The 18,647-nt window shown below is 54.0% G+C and overlaps 3 protein-coding genes across 5 annotated transcripts in view; 1 reads left to right on the top strand and 2 right to left on the bottom strand.

Moving 5' to 3' along the window:
* The window catches only part of ORAI2 (ORAI calcium release-activated calcium modulator 2), a 204,060-nt gene that overhangs the window by 131,483 nt on the left and 53,930 nt on the right, over nucleotides 1-18,647 (bottom strand). The window lies entirely within an intron of this gene.
* The window catches only part of LRWD1 (leucine rich repeats and WD repeat domain containing 1), a 92,765-nt gene that overhangs the window by 45,743 nt on the left and 28,375 nt on the right, over nucleotides 1-18,647 (bottom strand). The gene's annotated exons all lie outside the window — the stretch shown is intronic.
* Nucleotides 1-18,647, top strand: part of RASA4B (RAS p21 protein activator 4B) — a 29,353-nt gene that overhangs the window by 1,977 nt on the left and 8,729 nt on the right. The window contains exons 2-16 of one of the 3 annotated variants that reach the window (XM_053557469.1): nucleotides 2,987-3,043; nucleotides 4,255-4,363; nucleotides 4,863-4,924; nucleotides 6,595-6,724; nucleotides 8,929-9,010; nucleotides 9,526-9,657; nucleotides 9,835-9,926; nucleotides 11,689-11,806; nucleotides 12,059-12,209; nucleotides 12,436-12,500; nucleotides 12,824-12,936; nucleotides 13,138-13,330; nucleotides 13,476-13,613; nucleotides 14,176-14,320; nucleotides 14,444-14,616. In XM_053557469.1, the coding sequence (XP_053413444.1) occupies nucleotides 3,028-3,043; nucleotides 4,255-4,363; nucleotides 4,863-4,924; nucleotides 6,595-6,724; nucleotides 8,929-9,010; nucleotides 9,526-9,657; nucleotides 9,835-9,926; nucleotides 11,689-11,806; nucleotides 12,059-12,209; nucleotides 12,436-12,500; nucleotides 12,824-12,936; nucleotides 13,138-13,330; nucleotides 13,476-13,613; nucleotides 14,176-14,320; nucleotides 14,444-14,616 (1,719 nt within the window). In that variant the 5' untranslated portion in view covers nucleotides 2,987-3,027. Of the gene's footprint in view, nucleotides 1-2,986; nucleotides 3,044-4,249; nucleotides 4,364-4,862; nucleotides 4,925-6,594; nucleotides 6,725-8,928; nucleotides 9,011-9,525; nucleotides 9,658-9,834; nucleotides 9,927-11,688; nucleotides 11,807-12,058; nucleotides 12,210-12,435; nucleotides 12,501-12,823; nucleotides 12,937-13,137; nucleotides 13,331-13,475; nucleotides 13,614-14,175; nucleotides 14,321-14,443; nucleotides 14,617-18,647 lie in introns of all 3 variants that reach the window. The other 2 variants (XM_053557467.1, XM_053557466.1) reach the window with 2 other exon arrangements.

Below are 18,647 nucleotides of genomic sequence, written 5' to 3'. Positions count from 1 at the left end.
AAACTATCTCATAAACTCAGCCCCTCCCATTTGGGCTGCTGCCCTGCACAGCCCTGCCCTCAACATGTATAGGGCCTTCTGCCTTCTAGCACTCCCCTTCAGAGTCCTCCAGAAAATACTGTTCCTCCTTCAGGATCCCTCTTAAACTTCTGCCCCTGGGCTTTCCCTGGTGCCCTGGGCAGGGTCCATGGCTGCAGTTCTTGCCCTCCAACAATGGAGGTCAGCTGGAGGCAGCCCTTGGTGTGGCAGTTGCTCCTTCAGGAGCAGGCTGACTTTAGGGACACGGACTGTGGCCCTTTCATCTTGGTATTGCCTGGTGCCCTGAGGGACCTGGTCCATAAAAGGGGGAGATGAAAAGCGTTGAGAAACTTCTCCCTTAATCCTATTAGCTGTATATGGTAGATAGCCTCATTTGCAGATGGGGAAACTGAGGCTCAAGATGTAGAAACCACTGACACAGCAAGTAGGTGGAGAAATCAGGGTTCAAACTCCCTCTGTCTGCTGTTGACAGGCCAAGAATCCTATGGGGCACAGTGGGACTGAGCCTTGGCCACTCCATGCAAAACATTTGGCTTCAGGGACAACAAGAATTTGACAATCATAGGTGGCCCTCGCTGAGTACCAGAGCTTTGCTGTGCCTCCCCAGCCCTCTGCCCAGCTCCTGAGCAGCCTCTTTCCAGCTGGGGCTCACACACTTCTGAGTTCATGGGGAGTTCACCAACTTTCATTGTGACCTATCTTGACAGAGAGTTTGAGGAGGGTAGTTATTCCCACACAGTTGCCACCTGCCTCCCTGCTGCTTCCATTTATGACTTTTTGTTCCTCTTAGGGCACAGAGCTCAGCTGTGCTATGCTTCCCATCAGCAGCAGCTTCTGGAGCCTGCCTGCTCTGCCACTCTCCTTCCCATTGCCTCCCATCCCTGGGCACCTAGATCAGCTAGGCAGGACCCAAGGGTCATGGTGACCATTGGCCCCCTGGCTCCCATGCCCAGTGGCCCTGGGGACAGACCCAGGGCTATTTCAGGGTTTTCCCTGGTCCTCCTCCTTCCACAGTCTAGAAACTGCCAGGGCCCTAAATATAGAGGTCCTGCAGGGAGCCAGACTGGGCCAGTGGCAACTGACTGGCTTACAGAAGGAGAAGTGGGAGGGGGCCTGGCCCAGGGGCCTCACCAGGCAGAAAGTGGTAGACAGAGCCTGGGTCCTCACAGTTCACTAGAGACCATGGTTGGGCCCAATTCCTTAAACCTGGCCTGAGCCCACTCTCGACACTGTCCCCTTCCTACCCCTCTGATCCAGCGACCCAGCTCATCACAGTCTCTGCACACTCCAGGGATGTTGTCTGCACCCCATGACCTAGACCTCACCATTCATTCATGCATTCACTCACTGCGTGAGAGCTGAGCAGTGGGCAGTGTTGGGCTGGACGAGAGTTTGACTCAGCTCTCCGAGGGTCCCCCAGGCCAGGAAGCAATAGCAGCCCAGTAGTGGAGGACAGCCCAGAGAGGTCCCTCATTGCCTCAGCCAGCACTGATCTCTCCCTGCTTCCTCTGAGCTCCTTGAACAAATGCATGTGGGGCTCCTGGGTCCTGCAGCCCAACACCTCGGGTGCACAGGGGCCTCATTGCTTGAGGCCTGCAGTCCCCTGGCTTTGGGCTGGTGGGGTGCAATCTAGATTGTTTCCTTGGCAGAGAGGGCTCTTGAGCGATTGGGGGTGGGTAGAAGTTACAGGCAAAGGAGCAGAGTCTCGGGAAGTGTTAGCATTTACTGAGCACCTCTGAGAGGCTGGCCCTGTCATATCATCTCAGGGACCCAGGGCAGCTAACCGGTGAACTGAGATTACAATTCCACTTCACAAGTGGGAAAGCTGAGCCTAGGCAAACATTTGCTGTCCGTTTTGGGAAAACTTCTGGAGATATGTGCCCGAGTTGCTTTCTCTGCAGGAAGAGTTACTTTTGAGAAGGGAAGCAGAACTTGGGAGTTCCCCAATCTGCAGCATATAAATACACTTCCTTTTTATGGATGCCTGCGGGAGGAACAGTTCTAGAAACAGTCCTTTTCCTCCCCTTTGCCCAGTGTCAGCCCTGGGTCTGTGGGGAGGTCCTTCTTAACCCCAGGGATCTGCCACCAACCTGAGGCTGGGGAAACTGAGCAGTCCCCATTCCTCCTTTCCTAGGTGGCTGGGTGTTCTCCAGGGTAGACTATATTTGCTTGTTCACTCATTCATTCACCAATTCATTCAGTAAACACTTATTGGACCCCTATCTTGTGCCAAGCCCTGTGCTGGGTCTTGGGGACACAAAAGTAGTCCCCACCCTTAGGGAGTTCATAGCAGGTAGAGGAGGCAGCTGATGACATTACATTACTAACTGTTCTGGGATGAAGGGGGAGGCAGCACAGGGGAAACCTTATCCTTGCCTTGGGGCAGGGAGAAGTTTTCAGAGAAGGGGGCTAAGGACAGACAATCCTGGCAGGAGGAGCCAAGAGGAGCAAAAGCTGGGCATGGCGGGGAGAAGGGGCTAGAGGTTGGTGTGGAAAGTAGGGGTGCAGAAATTTGCCTAGGGCTGTTGCTTGGACACTGGGGACAAGGCAGGCATAGAGTGGGAGTGGACAGGAAGTGGGGACATCCTTTCCCAAGCATCTCCCCTTCACCCCTTCCTTTGTTCCCTCCTTTTATCTCACCTTCTCCCCTTCCCTGTCTCTCCCCCTTCGCCCCCCCACCCCTGCACGGGTGGAAGGGGAGCCTTGGTGCGGGTTCCTGCCTTTCCCTCATCACTCCCCTCACAGGCTGAGGTTGAGGGCACGTGTTTTGGCCCGTGGAGCCTTTGGACTCCAGCCCAGGATTCAGTACTTATAACCCCTGAACCTGCCCCGTCTTGAGGCCTCCCCCCTACCCCCGCCAACCCCTGGCAGAGGGAGGGGCGGTCCTGGGAGGCCCCGCCCCTGCTGGCCTCCCTCCAGCCCCGCCCCCTGCCCATCTGTCTTGCAGCACCGGCAGCAGCGACCCCTACTGCATCGTGAAGGTGGACAATGAGCCCATCATCAGGTACCGCACACACCCCTGTGAGGGTCCGCCGTGCTCCCAAAGGGGTGTGAATTTTGCAGGAGATGGGTGAGGGCTTGGAGCGCCCACTCCCCTGGGGCCCCGCCATGCCTGCCACACGACCTGGAGGTGAGAAAGAGCTCCCGGTAACTCAGGGTGTTAACTCCGTGCAGACTTTCACAGGATTCTGTTCATCTTTACAGTCTTGACAGCCCCCAAGAGAGCCAGATGATGGGTGATGTTCAGTAACCACAGCTATCTCTTATTGAGCGCTGTCTCTGCCAGACTCTGGGCTAACTTTTTCCAGCCTGTGTAATTCGTACTATGAGCTAGATATTATATTATCAAACCCTGTTTTCAGCTGAGGTTGTGGCTTAGGGACACTAAGTAACTTGCTCAAGGTTACATACCTAGTTAAGTGGCAAAGCCAGGCTGGCTGACCCCAGAGCCTGAGCTCCTTCCCCCCAGGGCCTGAGGCAGTGCCACAGTGATTGTTCTAGGCAAGGTTTTTGTTCTCCTGTCACCTCCCCACCCAGGCCCCTGCCTCCAATTCTATGGCCAGAGTCACTCTGCTGTTCTGTCCACCTGAGTACCCACTGCTCACCTTTCACCAAGGATGCAGACTCCCAGTTCTTATCCCCCTTCAGGCAGGGCCTAGCCTTTCTCAAATGTCTCCAAACCATGGTCACCAAGGAGGGAGGGTCATCATGGTTCTGATTATCCCAATGCAGACAGGGAAGCTGAAGCCCCTGAGTTCAAATGACCTGCATGAGAAGTGGTTGGCATAAGAGTGGTCCCCTGGTTCCATCTGGGTCTTTGGGGCGTTCAGCTTCCCCCACCCCAACACCATGCTGAGTCTCGAGAGGTGAAGGCTCAGACTCTGACGGGTGTGGCCAGAGCTGGGTGAAAGGTGGGAGTCCAGATTTGTGGTTCCAGCTCTGCAGCTGTCCTGAGACAGCTGCCCTGTGACTGGAGGCCAGCTACTGTCAGCTGTGGTCTCAGTTTCCCCAAACATAAGATAGCTGGTTAGCCCTGTGTCCATCCAAGGCAGAGAGGGAGGCCAGGGCATGTGAATGGCAGTGGACTGGATGGTGGAGTCTGAGGAGGAAGCAGCCAAGGTGGAGCCCATTTTTGCTGGTGGGGGGAGAGAGATGCAAGGGAGGTGGGCTTGGGAGCAGCCTGATGGGTGCTGAGGGTCCTCTCTTGCAGGACAGCCACTGTGTGGAAGACCCTGTGCCCCTTTTGGGGTGAGGAGTATCAGGTGCATTTGCCGCCCACTTTCCATGCTGTGGCCTTCTACGTCATGGATGAGGATGCCCTCAGGTGAGTGCCCCCACTCTTCAGCTGGAGCCTGGATGCAGACATCTGCCCAGCTCTCCATCCTGTTTCCCTGCCGGGATGTTGGTCCCTTAACATCCTCTTTGCAGCCTGGAGGGAGACAGAGCCCAGAGGGCCTGGGAGGGATGGAGCAGGGATTCGCAGGGATCACATCAGGTGGGTGCATGTGTAGGATATAGGCACAGGTGTGTATAGACTGCGTGTGCATGGGTGTGTGAGCTGTGAAATGAGCACCTAGAGAGCATGAACTTGGCATGTGTGGAGGCACACATATTGGTCCATATACGGGAACATCACATTCCCATGAGAGTGTCCACAATCCAGAAGCTATGGGTCCAGCTCCATTGGGCTACACTGCAAATGGCTGGAGTGTCCACCTCCCTGCTCCCCTCAGGAGACACTGAACTTGGTGGGAGGGGTGCTGGGTCTCTGAGGAGCAATTACTGCAGCCCTACTCAGCTCTGGCTCCATCTCTACCTTCTAGCCGAGACGACGTTATCGGGAAGGTCTGCCTGACACGGGACATGCTGGCCTCTCATCCTAAGGGTAAGATCCTGGAGATCCGGTCATTCCTGCCTCTCCCCTTTCTCCCCATTGTCCCTGGTCTGTGCACTCCCACCTCTTTCCCACTCAGAGACCTTCCCTCTGGGCTCCTCAAGTCCTGTGCTCAGGGGAGGCCATGTCTACTCTCCCCAGAAGCCTGTGCCCATGGCTCTCCCTGCACCTGCAACCTCTGTGTCCTTCTGCCCATCTTTGAGACTGGTGCTTCCCTAGGGTGAAGAGGGGCTGCTGATGGTGCGTTCTGAGGCCTGCTCCCTCATACTCCAATGCTGAAGTTTAGGGTCCTTCCTCCCAGTTGGGCTAGCTCCTTCTGTACCCCTTAGGGTCCCCTCTGCCTCAGCCCTAGTGCCACTCTGTCCTATGTCTAAGGGGTTGGCCTGGAGTAAGTAAAAGCTGGAGAACCCCTTAGATTATCCCAGGGATACAAACACTGTTTTGAGGGGTCAGCCCTGTACAGCCTCACTGTGTAAACTTGGGCAGGTCTTGCCTTCTCTGGGCTGGTCTGAGGGTTCAGAGGAGTTCCTGAATGCTTCAGGCACTGTGTCCAAGCTTCTGTGACCCTCTCACTGACTTCCCCAGCACACACCTGCTCCTGTCTGTGAGACTGGGGCAGGCATGGGGAGGTGGCAGACTGCTGACTCACGGAGCCTCTTGGCCCCAGCCAGGACAGAAGCCTCTCCTGCCTGCAGCTCCAGCCAACCTGTCTGGGGTCCAGGGGCCCCAGTGAGGCCTTTCCTCAGAGTCCCTTTCTTGCTTCTGCAAATAGCCTTAGATCCTCCTCTCAGCAGCCCTGGGGAGACCCACTCTCCTCTCTCTCTCTCTTTTTTTTTTAATTTCAGCTTGCTTGTTCATTCTTCTTTGTTTGAAGTACTCCTTTTTTGTTGATTTTCTTCTTCCTCTGGCGATGCTCTGTCCCACTGTTTTTAATGTTAGTAGAGACAGGGTCTTACTCTGGCTCACTGCTGGTCATACTGGTCTCGAACCTCTGAGCTCAGGCAATCCACCCGCCTCGGCCTCCCACAGCGCTGGGACTATAGGTGTGAGCTACCACACCCGGCCTTTTGTCGCTCTGGGTAGAGTGCAGTGTTATATTGTAGCTCATTGCAATTTCTAACTCCTGGGCTCAAGTGATCCTCCTGTTCTCCTGTTTCAGCTTCCCTAGTGGCTGGGACTACAGGTGCCTGCCACACGCCTGGCTAATTTTTCTACTTTTAGTAGAGACAAGGTCTGCCTCTTACTCAGGCTAGTCTCATAGTCTTGAGTTCAAGCAGTTTTCTCAGAATGCTAGGATAACAGGTGTGAGCCTGGTGACTGTGCCTGGTAATAGGAGACCATGCCTGGTCTTTCCTCCTGTTTTAAGAAGGGAAAACTGAGGGAAACATGATGAGTTAGGGTCAGCCAGCTGAATGCATTGTGGCACAATAGGGACACCATAGACTCTCACTTCAATTTCTAATCCCAGTTCTTCCAGCTGCACTTGTTCAGGCTTTGACCCCCCGTTTCCCCTCTAACACTAGGGAAGACAGTCCCTGCCTCAAAGGTACTGGAGGGGATTCTGAGGGGATTATGGAGGGGCCAAGTGGTGCCTGGCAGGGCTGAGGGTGAAAGGTGTGGCTGAAAAGGGCCAGGCCCCTTGCTCAGTCACAGCCTCACAGGTTTCAGCGGGTGGGCCCACCTGACGGAGGTCGACCCTGATGAGGAGGTGCAGGGTGAGATACACCTGCGGCTGGAGGTGGTGCTGGGGCCCCGGGCCCACCGGTTGCGCTGCTCCGTGCTGGAGGCCAGGTGAGATGAGGGGCCTGGGGTGTAGGCACTGGGGCCCATGAAATCAAAGAACCCCATCAAAGAGCCTCCCCTGCCCTCCCTGCACCCCTGCCTCTTGGTCTCTGAGCGTCCTCCCATCAAAGCCCATTCTCAAGAGAGATTCTGGCAGGTTTACCTGACTTGAAGATGTTTCCTGGGTGGTCTCCAGGAAATTCCAGAGGTACATCCCTAAAGAGAAGGGGTGATATTCTGAAAGTGGAACTTCAGGCATCATAGAGCAGTGGGGTAGGGGAACCCAGAACTGTGACCCCAGTGCCCCAGCACCAAGGCTGTGCTTCCCTCAAGTTTAATCCCAAAATGAACTTGACCTGGTATGTGTGTGTGTAGGTCCTTGGTAGGGTTAGGGGTGAAAAGAGTTGCTGAAATCTCCATATGGGCAGGATGGGGGTTCTTTCCAGGAAGAAGAGTGGCTTGGATGGCTCAGCGGGCCTGAGTCACCTGTGCCAGGGCCACTCCCCCACCCCCATGATATTTTTAGCTTCAGGCTCCACTCCCGTCTGGGCCTGGGTGTGAGTCACACTCCGTGAGAAGTGCCTTCCTTTCTGGCTCCAAACCCACATCCCTGGAATCCCTCCCTGCCTTTCGGGTGGGAGGGAGGCCTCCAGTCAGCCAGCACCTGTGGAACAAGTGTGCTGGGATGACCAGCCAGTCTGGGAAGGAAATTTCTCTTTGGCAAATGAGGGGTGTGGGTTGGATGGTGCACAAACTGTGCATTCTGTGGCTTCCTTGGCTTTATTTTCTGCCCTGGGAAAATGGAAATGGATGGAAAATGGCTGGACCTGGGCTGAGCCGCAGCCACCCCGCTATTATCACTCCTTCTCTCTCCCCACCACTCCCAGCCTATCTGGGATATGGGCATGCACACATGTGCACGCGCTCACACATGTGGCTAGGCTCCAGGACCTTGGGGCTGCTTCTCCAGGGCACCCATCTCACCCATGGAGAAGGGCAATGCCAAAGCATTTCTCCCGGCCCATCCCCTCCCTCCAAGAATCTCTTTTCAACACAATGGCTGGGCCAGTCTGGCCTCCCCTTGGCAAGTCCCAGCAGGGGGAGAGGTGTATCCAGCCCTCTCCAAATTGTCCTTGGCAATATGGCCCCTGTTGGGATCCTGTGTTAGAATAAGAAGCCCCATTTGCTGCAGAGGAGGACACGTGTTTCTTATCTCCCTGGGCAGCTCTTCAAGGGCAAACCTTGGAGTTCTGTTAGACAGTCTTTTTGATTTGCTTTTTTGAAACAGAGTTTCACTCTGTGCCCTGGGTATAGAGCCATAGCATCAGCCTACTCACAGCAACCTCAGACTCTTGAGCTCAAGTGAGTCTGCCTCAGCCTCCCGAGTAGCTGGGACTACAGGCACCTGCCACAACACTCGGCTAGTTTTTCTTTCTTTTCTAGTAGTAGAGACAGGGTATTGCTCTTGCTCAGGCTGGTCTCCATCTCCTGAGCTCAAGCGATCCACCTGCCTCAGCCTCCCAAAGTACTAGGATTACAGTTGTAAGCCACCTTGCCCAGCCAATTAGACAGTTTTGAGGGTGAAATAAAGGCAGGCATGAGAAGCCTAAAACTTAAAATAGGGAAAGGAAGCAGGCAGAATAATAATGTCTGTGGTAAACAGGCGAAACGTGCATTTTGTTATTCTTCCACAGAGGGCTCTGAGTGCAGGTGCTGTGACTGGACTATGGTTTTATAAATCTCCATTTGTGGAGAGAGGGAAGGAAGGCTGTCAGGGCTGCACCTCACTCACCCCAAGGAAGGGGACATTACTGAGGCAGGCCTTACAGAAGGCTATTACTTCATGAGGCCTCAGTGGGTGAGGAAACTCAGGTTCAGAGAAGATGCCCCTGCTCCCATCTGTCCAGGGGGCAGAGGGCTCAGCCTGGGCACTTGCCTCCCTGCACCCACAAAATGATAAATAGCAGCTGGTCTGCAGCTACACAGCCAGATAGAGTTACAGACTCCACCTTGAGGGAGTCTTGGTCATGTAGGGGATACTGGGGAGATGGCTGTGAGAACAGGGACCCAGAAGGGAGAAGGATGCTGCCCATAGCCAGCTCCTAGGTCAGGATGTACCCTGGCCTTTCTGGCTTGGTGTGGTGACCTCACAGTGGTTACAGGCTTGGGGGGCTCAGGTGACAAGTGGATGACCCACCCACCCCCCACACCAGGGACCTAGCCCCAAAGGATCGGAATGGTGCATCTGACCCCTTTGTCCGAGTGCGCTACAACGGCCGGATGCAGGAGACCTCGGTGAGGAGGCCAGTGGGCCCCGGAAGGGCAGGCGGCTCATACCCCACCAGCCCTGCCCTCAGCATCACTAGGGAGGTCAGACTGGGACCTTAGTCTCACAGAGCAGGCCCAGAGAAGGGAGTAACCTCTCTGAGGGACATGGCAGGTCTCAGCCCCTGTAGTGCCAACCCCTTTTACCCTTGGCCCAGCCACAGTGGGGTTAATCTGAAAACTCCAATGGTAGTCTACCCTGCCTTCCCCATCCCTGAGAAATGGCCGGGGTGATGGGCTCAATGTTGGGGGAGGATGCCAAAGGTCTGGGTTCTTAATGCTGTGGGGCCATGGACCAGTCCCTTCCCCACCCTGGACTTCAATTTTCCCTGTCTGAGAAATGGATGGAGCTTGGACAGGACATTTTGACCTCTGCTATTGCAGAGCCCCTGAGCCAAGGAAGGTGTCTGGGGAAGCCCTCCCCTTAGCTGGGGCTGGGGAGCCCTGTGGAGTCAGCCCCACCCCTTCTATCATCTTCTGGACAGATTGTGAAGAAATCATGCTACCCACGCTGGAACGAGACTTTTGAGTTTGAGCTGGAGGAGGGGGCTGCAGAAGCGCTGTGCGTGGAGGCCTGGGACTGGGACCTCGTCAGCCGAAATGACTTCCTAGGCAAAGTAAGCACTGCTCTGGGGTGCACCTGCCTCCTTCAGCACCTGGCCTCCAGAACCAGTAACTGCCCTGTGCTGCTGCTGATGCTCAAGGACCTCTCCCAACTAAGAGAACCGCAGTTAGCAAGGAGCAGACCTGAGTGTCCTAGCCCCAGCATGAACCCCTATCTGCCCTACCCCCAGGTGGTTTTCAACGTCCAGAGACTCTGGGAGGCTCAGCAGGAGGAAGGCTGGTTCCGGTTGCAGCCTGACCAGTCCAAGAGTCAGCTGGACAAGTGAGTGCCGGAACTTGGCAGCAGGACTGGGGGCTGAGATTGGAGAATTGGCTCCAGGCAGGTAGGGCAGATGGCGGGGTCAGGGATCTTCATCTAGGGCAGGATCCTTTTCCAGGCTGCACTCCCTCCTGTCCTTCCCACACTCCTGCACTCAGCCCTGCCCTCTGCTTTCTGCCTTCTGGTGCTCAGACCTTTTCCCTTTAAGGGTTTCCCTACAAACCTCAGAACAGGGTTCAAGTCTCCAGTGTCAGTGTCCCCAAGCCATGACTCACTCCCCAAGATTCTCCAGGAATAGGGCTGGCAGATAAAAGCACATTCAGTTAAAACTGAATTTCAGGTAGATGGCATAGCTCACAGCAACCTCAAACTCTTGGGTTCAAGTGACCCTCTTGCTTCAGCCTCTGGAGTAGCTGGGCCTACAGGCATGAACCACAATTTCCAGCTAGTTTTTCTAATTATTTATTTATTTTTAGTAGAGATGGATCTTGCTCTTGCTCAGGCTGGTCTTGAACTCTTGAACTCAGGCTATCCACCTGCCTATCGGCCTCATAGAGTGCAAGGATTACAGGTGTGAGCCACTGCACCTGGCTGACCACTTTCTTAGTATAAGAATGAGTGTGAATTACGTGAGACATACTAATAGTAAAAATCTTCAAATGTAGGGCAGTGCCTGTGGCTCAATGGAGTAGGGTGCTGGCCCTACATGCTGGAGGCGGCAGGTTCAAACCCATCCCCTACCAAAAACTGCAAAAAAAACAAAGAAAGAAAGAAAAAAAATCTTCAAATGTAACTGGGTGTCTTAAGTTTTTATTTTGCCAAATCTGGCAGTCTAGCTGGGACCTGGCCTCCTTGCTGTGTTCCCCACAGCCCTTGGGTTGCTCAGCTTTGTCTCCTGGCAGAAGGCCCAAGACCCCACATCCCCATCCTGGGCAGAGTAGATGGATGGGTGTCCAGCACCAAGGCATTTCCAATGAACCAGCCACAGGCCTAACTTTTTGTTGTTGTTGTTGTTGTTGAGACAGAGTCTTACTGTGTTGCCCCTTGGTGGAGTGCTGTGGTGTCACAGCTCACAGCAACCTCAAACTCTTGGGCTTAAGCAATTTTCTTGCCGTAACCTCCAAAGTAGCTGGGACTACAGGCACCCACCACAATGCCCAGCTATTTTTTTGTTGCAGTTGTCGTTGTTTAGCAGGCCCAGGCTGGGTTTGAACCCACCAGCCTTGGTGTACATGGCTGACGCCATAACCACTGTGCTATGGGCGCCGAGTCAACAGGCCTATCTTGATGAGTCTATGCACGAAGTGTATGCCAGTTACCTAGGTCCACACCCTCCCCAGGAGGCATCAGAATAGGGATCAGATCTGATGTGGCAAGTTGCTTGACCTGCTTGAGCCTCAGTTTCCCTGGCAGGTTGTTATGAAGGTTGGGAATTTGTTTCCAGTGCACATGTGAAGGTGCTACTATCTGGGTGTTTTGTAGATTTGAGGTTGGGGAGGCCCATATGCCCACGTGGGTTGAGCTTGGGGTCCACAGGAGCCTGGAAACAGCAGGGAGCCAGGCCTTAAAGATGGACAGAGGTTCCATGAGTGCAGGGACAGAGGAAATAAGCAGTAGGCTAGAGCCTGGGTGACCAGAATGCAGGGAACCCTCAAAGGATGGGGGTGGGAGGAGCAGAGATGGGGCGGCTGGCGAAAGGAGATGGAAGGGGGATGGCTGAGGACAGCCTGGTCCCTGATGGAGAGGTCACGGCTGCCCTTTCCAGGGGCAACCTGGGCTCCTTGCAGCTGGAGGTGCAGCTGCGGGACGAGACAGTGCTGCCTTCCAGCTGCTACCAGCCCTTAGTGCAGCTGCTGTGCCGCGAGGTGAAGCTGGGCACCCAGGTGAGGGGGATCTGTGGGGAGGTGAGAGGGTCTGGCCATGGAATGCCTGTCCTCCCCGTCCTTCTAAACCCATCCTACAGTGTAGGAAACTGAGTTCTCAGGATGTAAGGAGTTGGCCAGTGCCCAGGGTCCCACTCCTGGCCATCCCTTGGGAAAGTGACCCCTTCTTCTGGCACTCTAAGGACCTCAGAGTGAAGGTTTGGGTTCCCCTGTGCCTCTCCCAGCCCAGCCTCTCCCTGCCCCCTCCTGCAGGGCCCAAGGCAGCTGATTCCACTAATTGAGGAGACAACCAGGACCGAGTGCCGCCAAGATGTGGCCACCAACCTGCTCAAGCTCTTCCTGGGGCAGGGGCTGGCCAAAGACTTTCTGGACCTGCTTTTCCAGCTGGAGCTGGGACGCACCAGTGAGGCCTGGGAGGGGATCAGTGGGGGGTTGGGGGAGGGGGGTGTCGGGAGAGGAGAGTGGGAGTCTGCAGGAGGCAGATGGGGCAGATGGGAGGAGAGAAACCAACAGTGGCAAGGAGGCCTTTTACTGAAGGACCAGCTTGGAGTCCCCAGCCCCATGTCCTCTTTGCTCCTGCCTACAAAGCCTTGTCTCAGCCCCCTCTGCACTGGAACTTCTACTTGTAGGTGAAGCCAACACCCTGTTCCGGAGCAATTCTCTGGCCTCAAAGTCCATGGAGTCTTTTCTAAAGGTGAGCCTGCAGGGCATATTGTCCTTGTTTTATAGATGATGGGACCCTGAGTTTCCGAGCGGTCAAGAGACAGTGTTGCTACTGAAACTCAAGTATTCTGTTTCAGTGTCCAGGGCCCTTTAAAATTAAGAATTTCATTCATTCATTCATTCATTCATTCATTCATGGAGAAGCAGTGTGTAGAGCTGCCCTGCTTGTGTACCTGGCCCCTTTTGGGCCGATACAGCCCGCCGAAGGTGCAGGGGAAGGTGCGGAGCCAGCTGCTGGGAGAAGGTGGACAGCTAGATAGAAACATGACCCATATGCCTTGCGGTGGCCCCTAGGTGGCTGGGATGCGGTACCTGCATGGCATCCTGGGCCCCATCATCGACAAGGTGTTTGAGGAGAAGAAGTACGTAGAGCTGGACCCTAGCAAAGTAGAAGTCAAGGATGTTGGGTGAGGCCGGATAATCCCTGGGGGTGCAGCGGTAGGGGGTGGGTCAGGCTCTGTCCACAAGTGTGTGTATGTCTGTGCCTGGGTTTACCTGTCGCTGCTCTGCCCACCTGTATGTTTTCTCTGTGTGGTGCCTCCCGGCTCCTAGGTCTGCTGGAGCTCCTTACCGCTCCGCTCTCTGTCGCCCCGCCCCGGCCCACGCAGGTGCTCCGGGCTGCACCGCCCACAGACTGAAGCCGAGGTATTGGAGCAGAGTGCGCAGACGCTGCGTGCCCACCTGGGGGCGCTATTGAGCGCGCTCACTCGCTCGGTGCGCGCGTGCCCCGCCGTGGTGCGCGCCACCTTCCGCCAGCTTTTCCGGCGCGTGCGCGAGCGCTTTCCCGGAGCCCAGCACGAGGTGCGCCCCCTGCACTAGAGGACAGAAGGTGGTGGAGAGGCTGGAGGCAGCGGGCAGCGGGGCAGGGACACAACCACAGCGGAGGTGGCTGCCGAGCGCCCAGGCTCGGGGGAATCCAGCTCCACGCTCTCCTACACCCCTCCAGAACGTGCCATTTATTGCTGTCACCAGCTTCCTATGCCTGCGGTTCTTCTCTCCCGCTATCATGTCGCCGAAGCTCTTCCATCTGCGGGAGCGGCATGCGGACGCCCGCACCAGCCGTACCCTGCTCCTACTAGCGAAGGTGCGGGTCTGCTGCGGACAGGGGTGGGATGCCCGTCCTGTGTTGCACCAGGGCCCTTGCCTAGACTGCATTATATTCCCTACTAGCTGCCGGAAGGCTTTGCGGCGAGGCCGCTGATATCCTTACATGCTTATTGCACTTAACAGTTTGCAAAGCTTTCTGTGTTCACCTCACCTGAGCTCCATCCGGGAACAGGCCTACAGGGTCGGAGGTTGCCCAAGGCCGCACAGCCTTTCAATGGTGAACCAGGGCCTTCCCACCTGAATCTACTTAGTCCCTGGCTAGGTCACTCAGTGCAGCAGAGTCTGATATTAAACCTGCAGAGGAAGGGGGATAAGTTGGGCCTGCGTGGTCTAAATTGTCAGGACCTCAAAAGTTGTGATCTGTCCCTGATCCTGGATGGGTTGGGGTGGGCCTGTAAGCAGAACCTCTGCTGTCTCTGCCTCCATCTCTACAGCTGAACCACAGGCTTGCAGGGGAATTGGGGGCATGAAGTCGCCAGGCCCCAGACCTAGCAGAGCCTGGTCCTTCATTCTGTCACACACACACCCACCCCTGCCAGGCTGTCCAAAACATAGGCAACATGGATGCGCCAGCTTCTAGGGCCAAAGAGGCTTGGATGGAGCCGCTACAGCCCACCGTGCGCCAAGGCGTGGTGCAGCTGAAGGACTTCATCACCAAGCTCGTGGACATTGAGGAGAAAGAGGGTGAGTGCCCCTTCTTATGGCCCCACCCACAGCCTCCTGCTTCCCTTTGCTTCCTGCTCACCCTGTTGTTCTGAGTCTGCTTCCTCACTGGGCTCCCCTTTCCTCTCCCTCCTTGGCTCTCAGCAGAGCTGGACCTTCAGCAGATGCTGAGCTTGCAGGCACCACCAGTGAAGGAGGGGCCACTCCTCATCCACAGAACCAAGGGCAAGGGCCCCCTAACATCTTCCTCTTTCAAGAAGCTATACTTCTCCCTCACCACTGAGGCCCTCAGCTTTGCCAAGACGCCCAGCTCTAAGGTGGGTAAGGAGGGAAGATGGCAAGAGAGGCTGAGAGAGATTATAGGGCCTTAGAGGCACCTGTCCCCTCTGAGGTGGGGTGGTGCATCTGAGGCCCTCCAGAGTAAGACAAGAAAGCCAGGCTAGACCAGGTTTCCTGTGTCTTTACTGCTTGTCAGCTGCCAGGCCACTCAAGACCAAGAAGCATGAGACCTCTCTGCCACAAAGCACATGGGGCAGGCAGTGGCTATGGTGTCCAGCCCTGGCTTTTTGGTGAGGTACATGGGAAGTGGAGCAGAGGGGTGCTTCTGGGAGATCAGGGAGGCTGAGAGGAGCCAGGACAGACCTTGAGTCATGGGGTTCCAGCTCTGGCTTAGCCATATGCATTTAAGGGAAGACAGTTCTCTGAGTCTTGGTGTCTTCGTAAGTTTAGAAAGATCCTTATTTAACAGGTTGTTGACAGTTACGTGAGATGATGTCTCTAAGGGTCCTAACCTGTGACCTGGCATGGTACAATGCAGGCAAATGGTATTATTATTGTTATTTTTTTTTTTTTGTAGAGACAGAGTTTCACTTTATTGCCCTCGGTAGAGTGCCGTGGCATCACACAGCTCACAGCAACCTCCAACTCCTGGGCTTAGGCGATTCTCCTGCCTCAGCCTCCCGAGTAGCTGGGACTATAGGCACCCACCACAATGCCTGGCTATTTTTTGGTTGCAGTTTGGCCGGGGCTGGGTTTGAACCTGCCACCCTCAGTATATGGGGCCAGCGCCCTGCTCACTGAGCCACAGGCACCGCCCAGTATTATTATTATTATTATTTTTTGAGACATAGTTTTATTTTGTCATCCTTGGTAGAGTGCTGTGGTATCATAGCTCACAGCAACCTCAAACTCTTGGGCTTAAGCGATTCTCTTGCCTCAGCCTCCCAAGTAGCTGGGACTACAGGCGCCTGCCACAATGCCCAGCTATTTTGTTGTTGTTGTTGCAGTTGTCATTGTTGTTTTAGCTGGCCTGGGCTGGATTCGAACCTGCCACCCTCAGTGTATGTGACCAGTGCCCTACCCACTGAGCTATGGGCGCTGCCAGGCAAATGATGTTATTAAAGATACTATGCCCTTGGGCCAGTCTCCTGCAAGCTCTGTTCTCCCAAGGGCTAAGGACATGCTTCCTCAATGTACCTGTTGATCCTTTGCTGGGCTGACACCCCTCCCCTGTCATCCAGGTGATGGTCTGCAGGGGTGCCCAGCTCTGAACAGGTGAGAGTGCGGCTAGAGGTAGGCCAGCTGAGGGATCCCACCAAAGGCTCCTCAGATAATTATTAGTATGCATCTCCACACCCAGGATTGTAGGATTGCTCCATGAGCATTATTTAATTCTTGTCCCTGTTTTGTCCATTGTCAACTTGTGATAGCCAGTCAGGTGGCCTGCCTATCAGAGACAGTTGGGGCCACAGTTGCAGTTTCTACCCTGAGCAGGGCATGCCCAGCAGGGGGAGCCCGTATCTCTCCTGAGGAGCTCTGCAGCGGTAGAAAGCGTTTGGGATCTTCTATTAGGCCCATTCTGGAGTGTGCCTGCTCTGGGTCAAACACCTTTCATCTGCTACCTGATCTTTCTCTCCAGCCTTGCCAGAGTGCTAGTCCAAAGTCACCTAGCAGGGTTGGGGGAGCTAAGACATGTGCCTATGTCTGCCTGGCTCTGCAGCCTGGTTCCCCCAGGGGAATCCCAAGACAATATCGTAGCCAGTATCTCCCATCCTCTGAGGTTACAGGGTTACAGGGGGATGTGTGAGGCAGGAATGAACTAGGATGCCAGAAGTGCTAGTAAAGACTGCTAGAATGAGAGGAAGGCTGGGACAACCAAGGAAGGCTTCTTGGAAGAGGCAGGAGTATAGAAGCACTGAACCTTAGTTCTGGAAGAAATCTCAAAGATCATCTTGTCCAGCCCTGTGTGGGTCATGGATCACCTCTCCAAGATTCTCCAAAGACTCTGTTTGCATGCTGCTGCTGACAGAGTGCTCACTACCATAAAAGTAGCATATTTTGTCTTTGCAGCTCTCTGCTAGAAAGTTCTTTGCCTGGAGTTGAAGCCCACTTTCTTGTGGTTTTCTTCTCTTTGTTTTGCCTCTTCATTTTAATGTAGCAGAGACTATAAACCTAAATGTGCTTCCCTCTAAAAACCTAACCCCCTAAGCTTTTTAGCCCTTCCACTGGGAATGGATGGCAAGCCTTTTGCTTTGTCCCCTTGACATGCTCTAAGAGTTCGCTCTTAGATTGTGGCATCCAGAACTGAGTATAGCTCCACAGGTGTTATCTAAACACTAAAGGACAGAGTATGGCTGGGTGCAGTGGCTCATGCCTGTAATGCTAGTACTCTGGGAGGCCAAGGTGGGCAGATTGCTTGAGCTCAGGAGTTCAAGACGAGCCTGAGCAAGAGTAAGACCCCCATCTGTACTTAAAAAAAAAAGCCTGTAGCTCAAGTGGCTAGGGCGCCATCCACATACACCAGAGCTGGGGTTGAATCCAGCCCAGGCTCGCCAAACAACAATGACAACTACTACCAAAAAATAGCCGGGTGTTGTGGGCACCTATAGTCCCAGCTACTTGTGAGGCTAAGGCAAGAACATCGCTTAAGCCCAAGAGTTGGAGGTTGCTATGAGCTGTGATGCCACGGCATTCTACCCAGGGCGACAGCTTGAGACTCTGTCTCATTAAAAAAAAAAAAAAAAAAATAGGGCGGTGCCTGTGGTTCAGTGAGTAGGGCGCTGGCCCCATATACCGAGGGTGGTGGGTTCAAACCCAACCCCAGCCAAACTGCAACAACAACAACAAAATAGCCAGGTGTTGTGGCGGGTGCCTATAGTTCCAGCTACTCAGGAGGCTGAGGCAAGAGAATTGCCTAAGCCCAGGAGCTGGAGGTTGTTGTGAGCTGTGATGCCACAACACTCTACCGAGGGCAACAAAGTGAAATTTTGTCTCAAAAAAAAAAAAGAAAAATCAGGTGAGTATTAGTCCCAGCTACTTGAGAGGCTGAGGCAAGAGAATTGCTCAAGCTCAAGAGTTTGAGATTGCTGTGAGCTATGATGCTGTGGCACTCTACCCAGGGCGGCTAGGGTGCTGGCCACATACACCAGGGTTGGTGGGTTCAAACCCAGCCTGAGCCTGCTAAACAACAGTGACAACTATAACAAAAAAATAACCAGGCATTGTGGTGGGCGCCTGTAGTCCCAGCTACTTGGCAGTCTGAGGCAAGAGAATCATCTAAGCCTAAGTATTTGAGGTTGCTGTGAGCTGTGATGCCATGGTACTCTAAATACACAAATAGCAGAGCAGAGCACAGTAGACAGTCACCTCCCTGATTCTGGCCACCGTCCCTCTGTTAATCCTGCTTTGGCTCATCTTTTTGTTGTTGTTTACTATCTCTCACAATAGCTTCACATTCAGCCTTCTGAAATTCAAGTAGTTTTTAAGTTTTTCTCTTCAGAAAAGAAAAAACAGGCTAGGTGTAGTGGCTTGCACCTGTAATCCTAACACTTTGCAGGAGCCCAAGGCAGTAGGATTGCTTGAAGCTAGCAGTTCAAGACTAGTTTGGGCAACATAGCAAGACCCTATCTTTACACACACACATAAAGAGGAGTAGTTAGCCGGGTGTGATATCACATGCCTGTAGTCCCAGCTACTCTAGAAGCTGAGGCAAGAGAATTGCTTGAGCTTAGGATTTTGATGTTACAGTTATGATGACACCATTGTGCTCTATCCAGGCAACAGAGCAAGCTCCTATCTCAAAAAAAAAAAAAAAAAAAGAAGAAGAAGAAGAAGAAAAGCAAACAAAGAATAAACTCAAGGCCAGGGCTTAGCATTTATTTTCTTTTTCTTTTTTTTTTTCTTTTTTGAGGCAGTCTTAAGCTCTCACCCTGAATAGAGTGCCATTGCATCACAGCTCACAGCAATCTCAAACTCTTGGCCTTACGCGATTCTCTTCCCTCAGCCTCCCAAGTAGGGACTATAGGCGCCTGCCACAATGTCCAGCTTTTTTTTCTTTTTGGGGATTCAT

This window comes from Nycticebus coucang, chromosome 12 (assembly GCF_027406575.1).
Source record: "Nycticebus coucang isolate mNycCou1 chromosome 12, mNycCou1.pri, whole genome shotgun sequence".
NCBI classification, from domain to species: Eukaryota; Metazoa; Chordata; class Mammalia; order Primates; family Lorisidae; genus Nycticebus; species Nycticebus coucang.
Note: the sequence above shows the minus strand (reverse complement) of the source record. Positions and strands in the feature narration are given on the sequence as shown.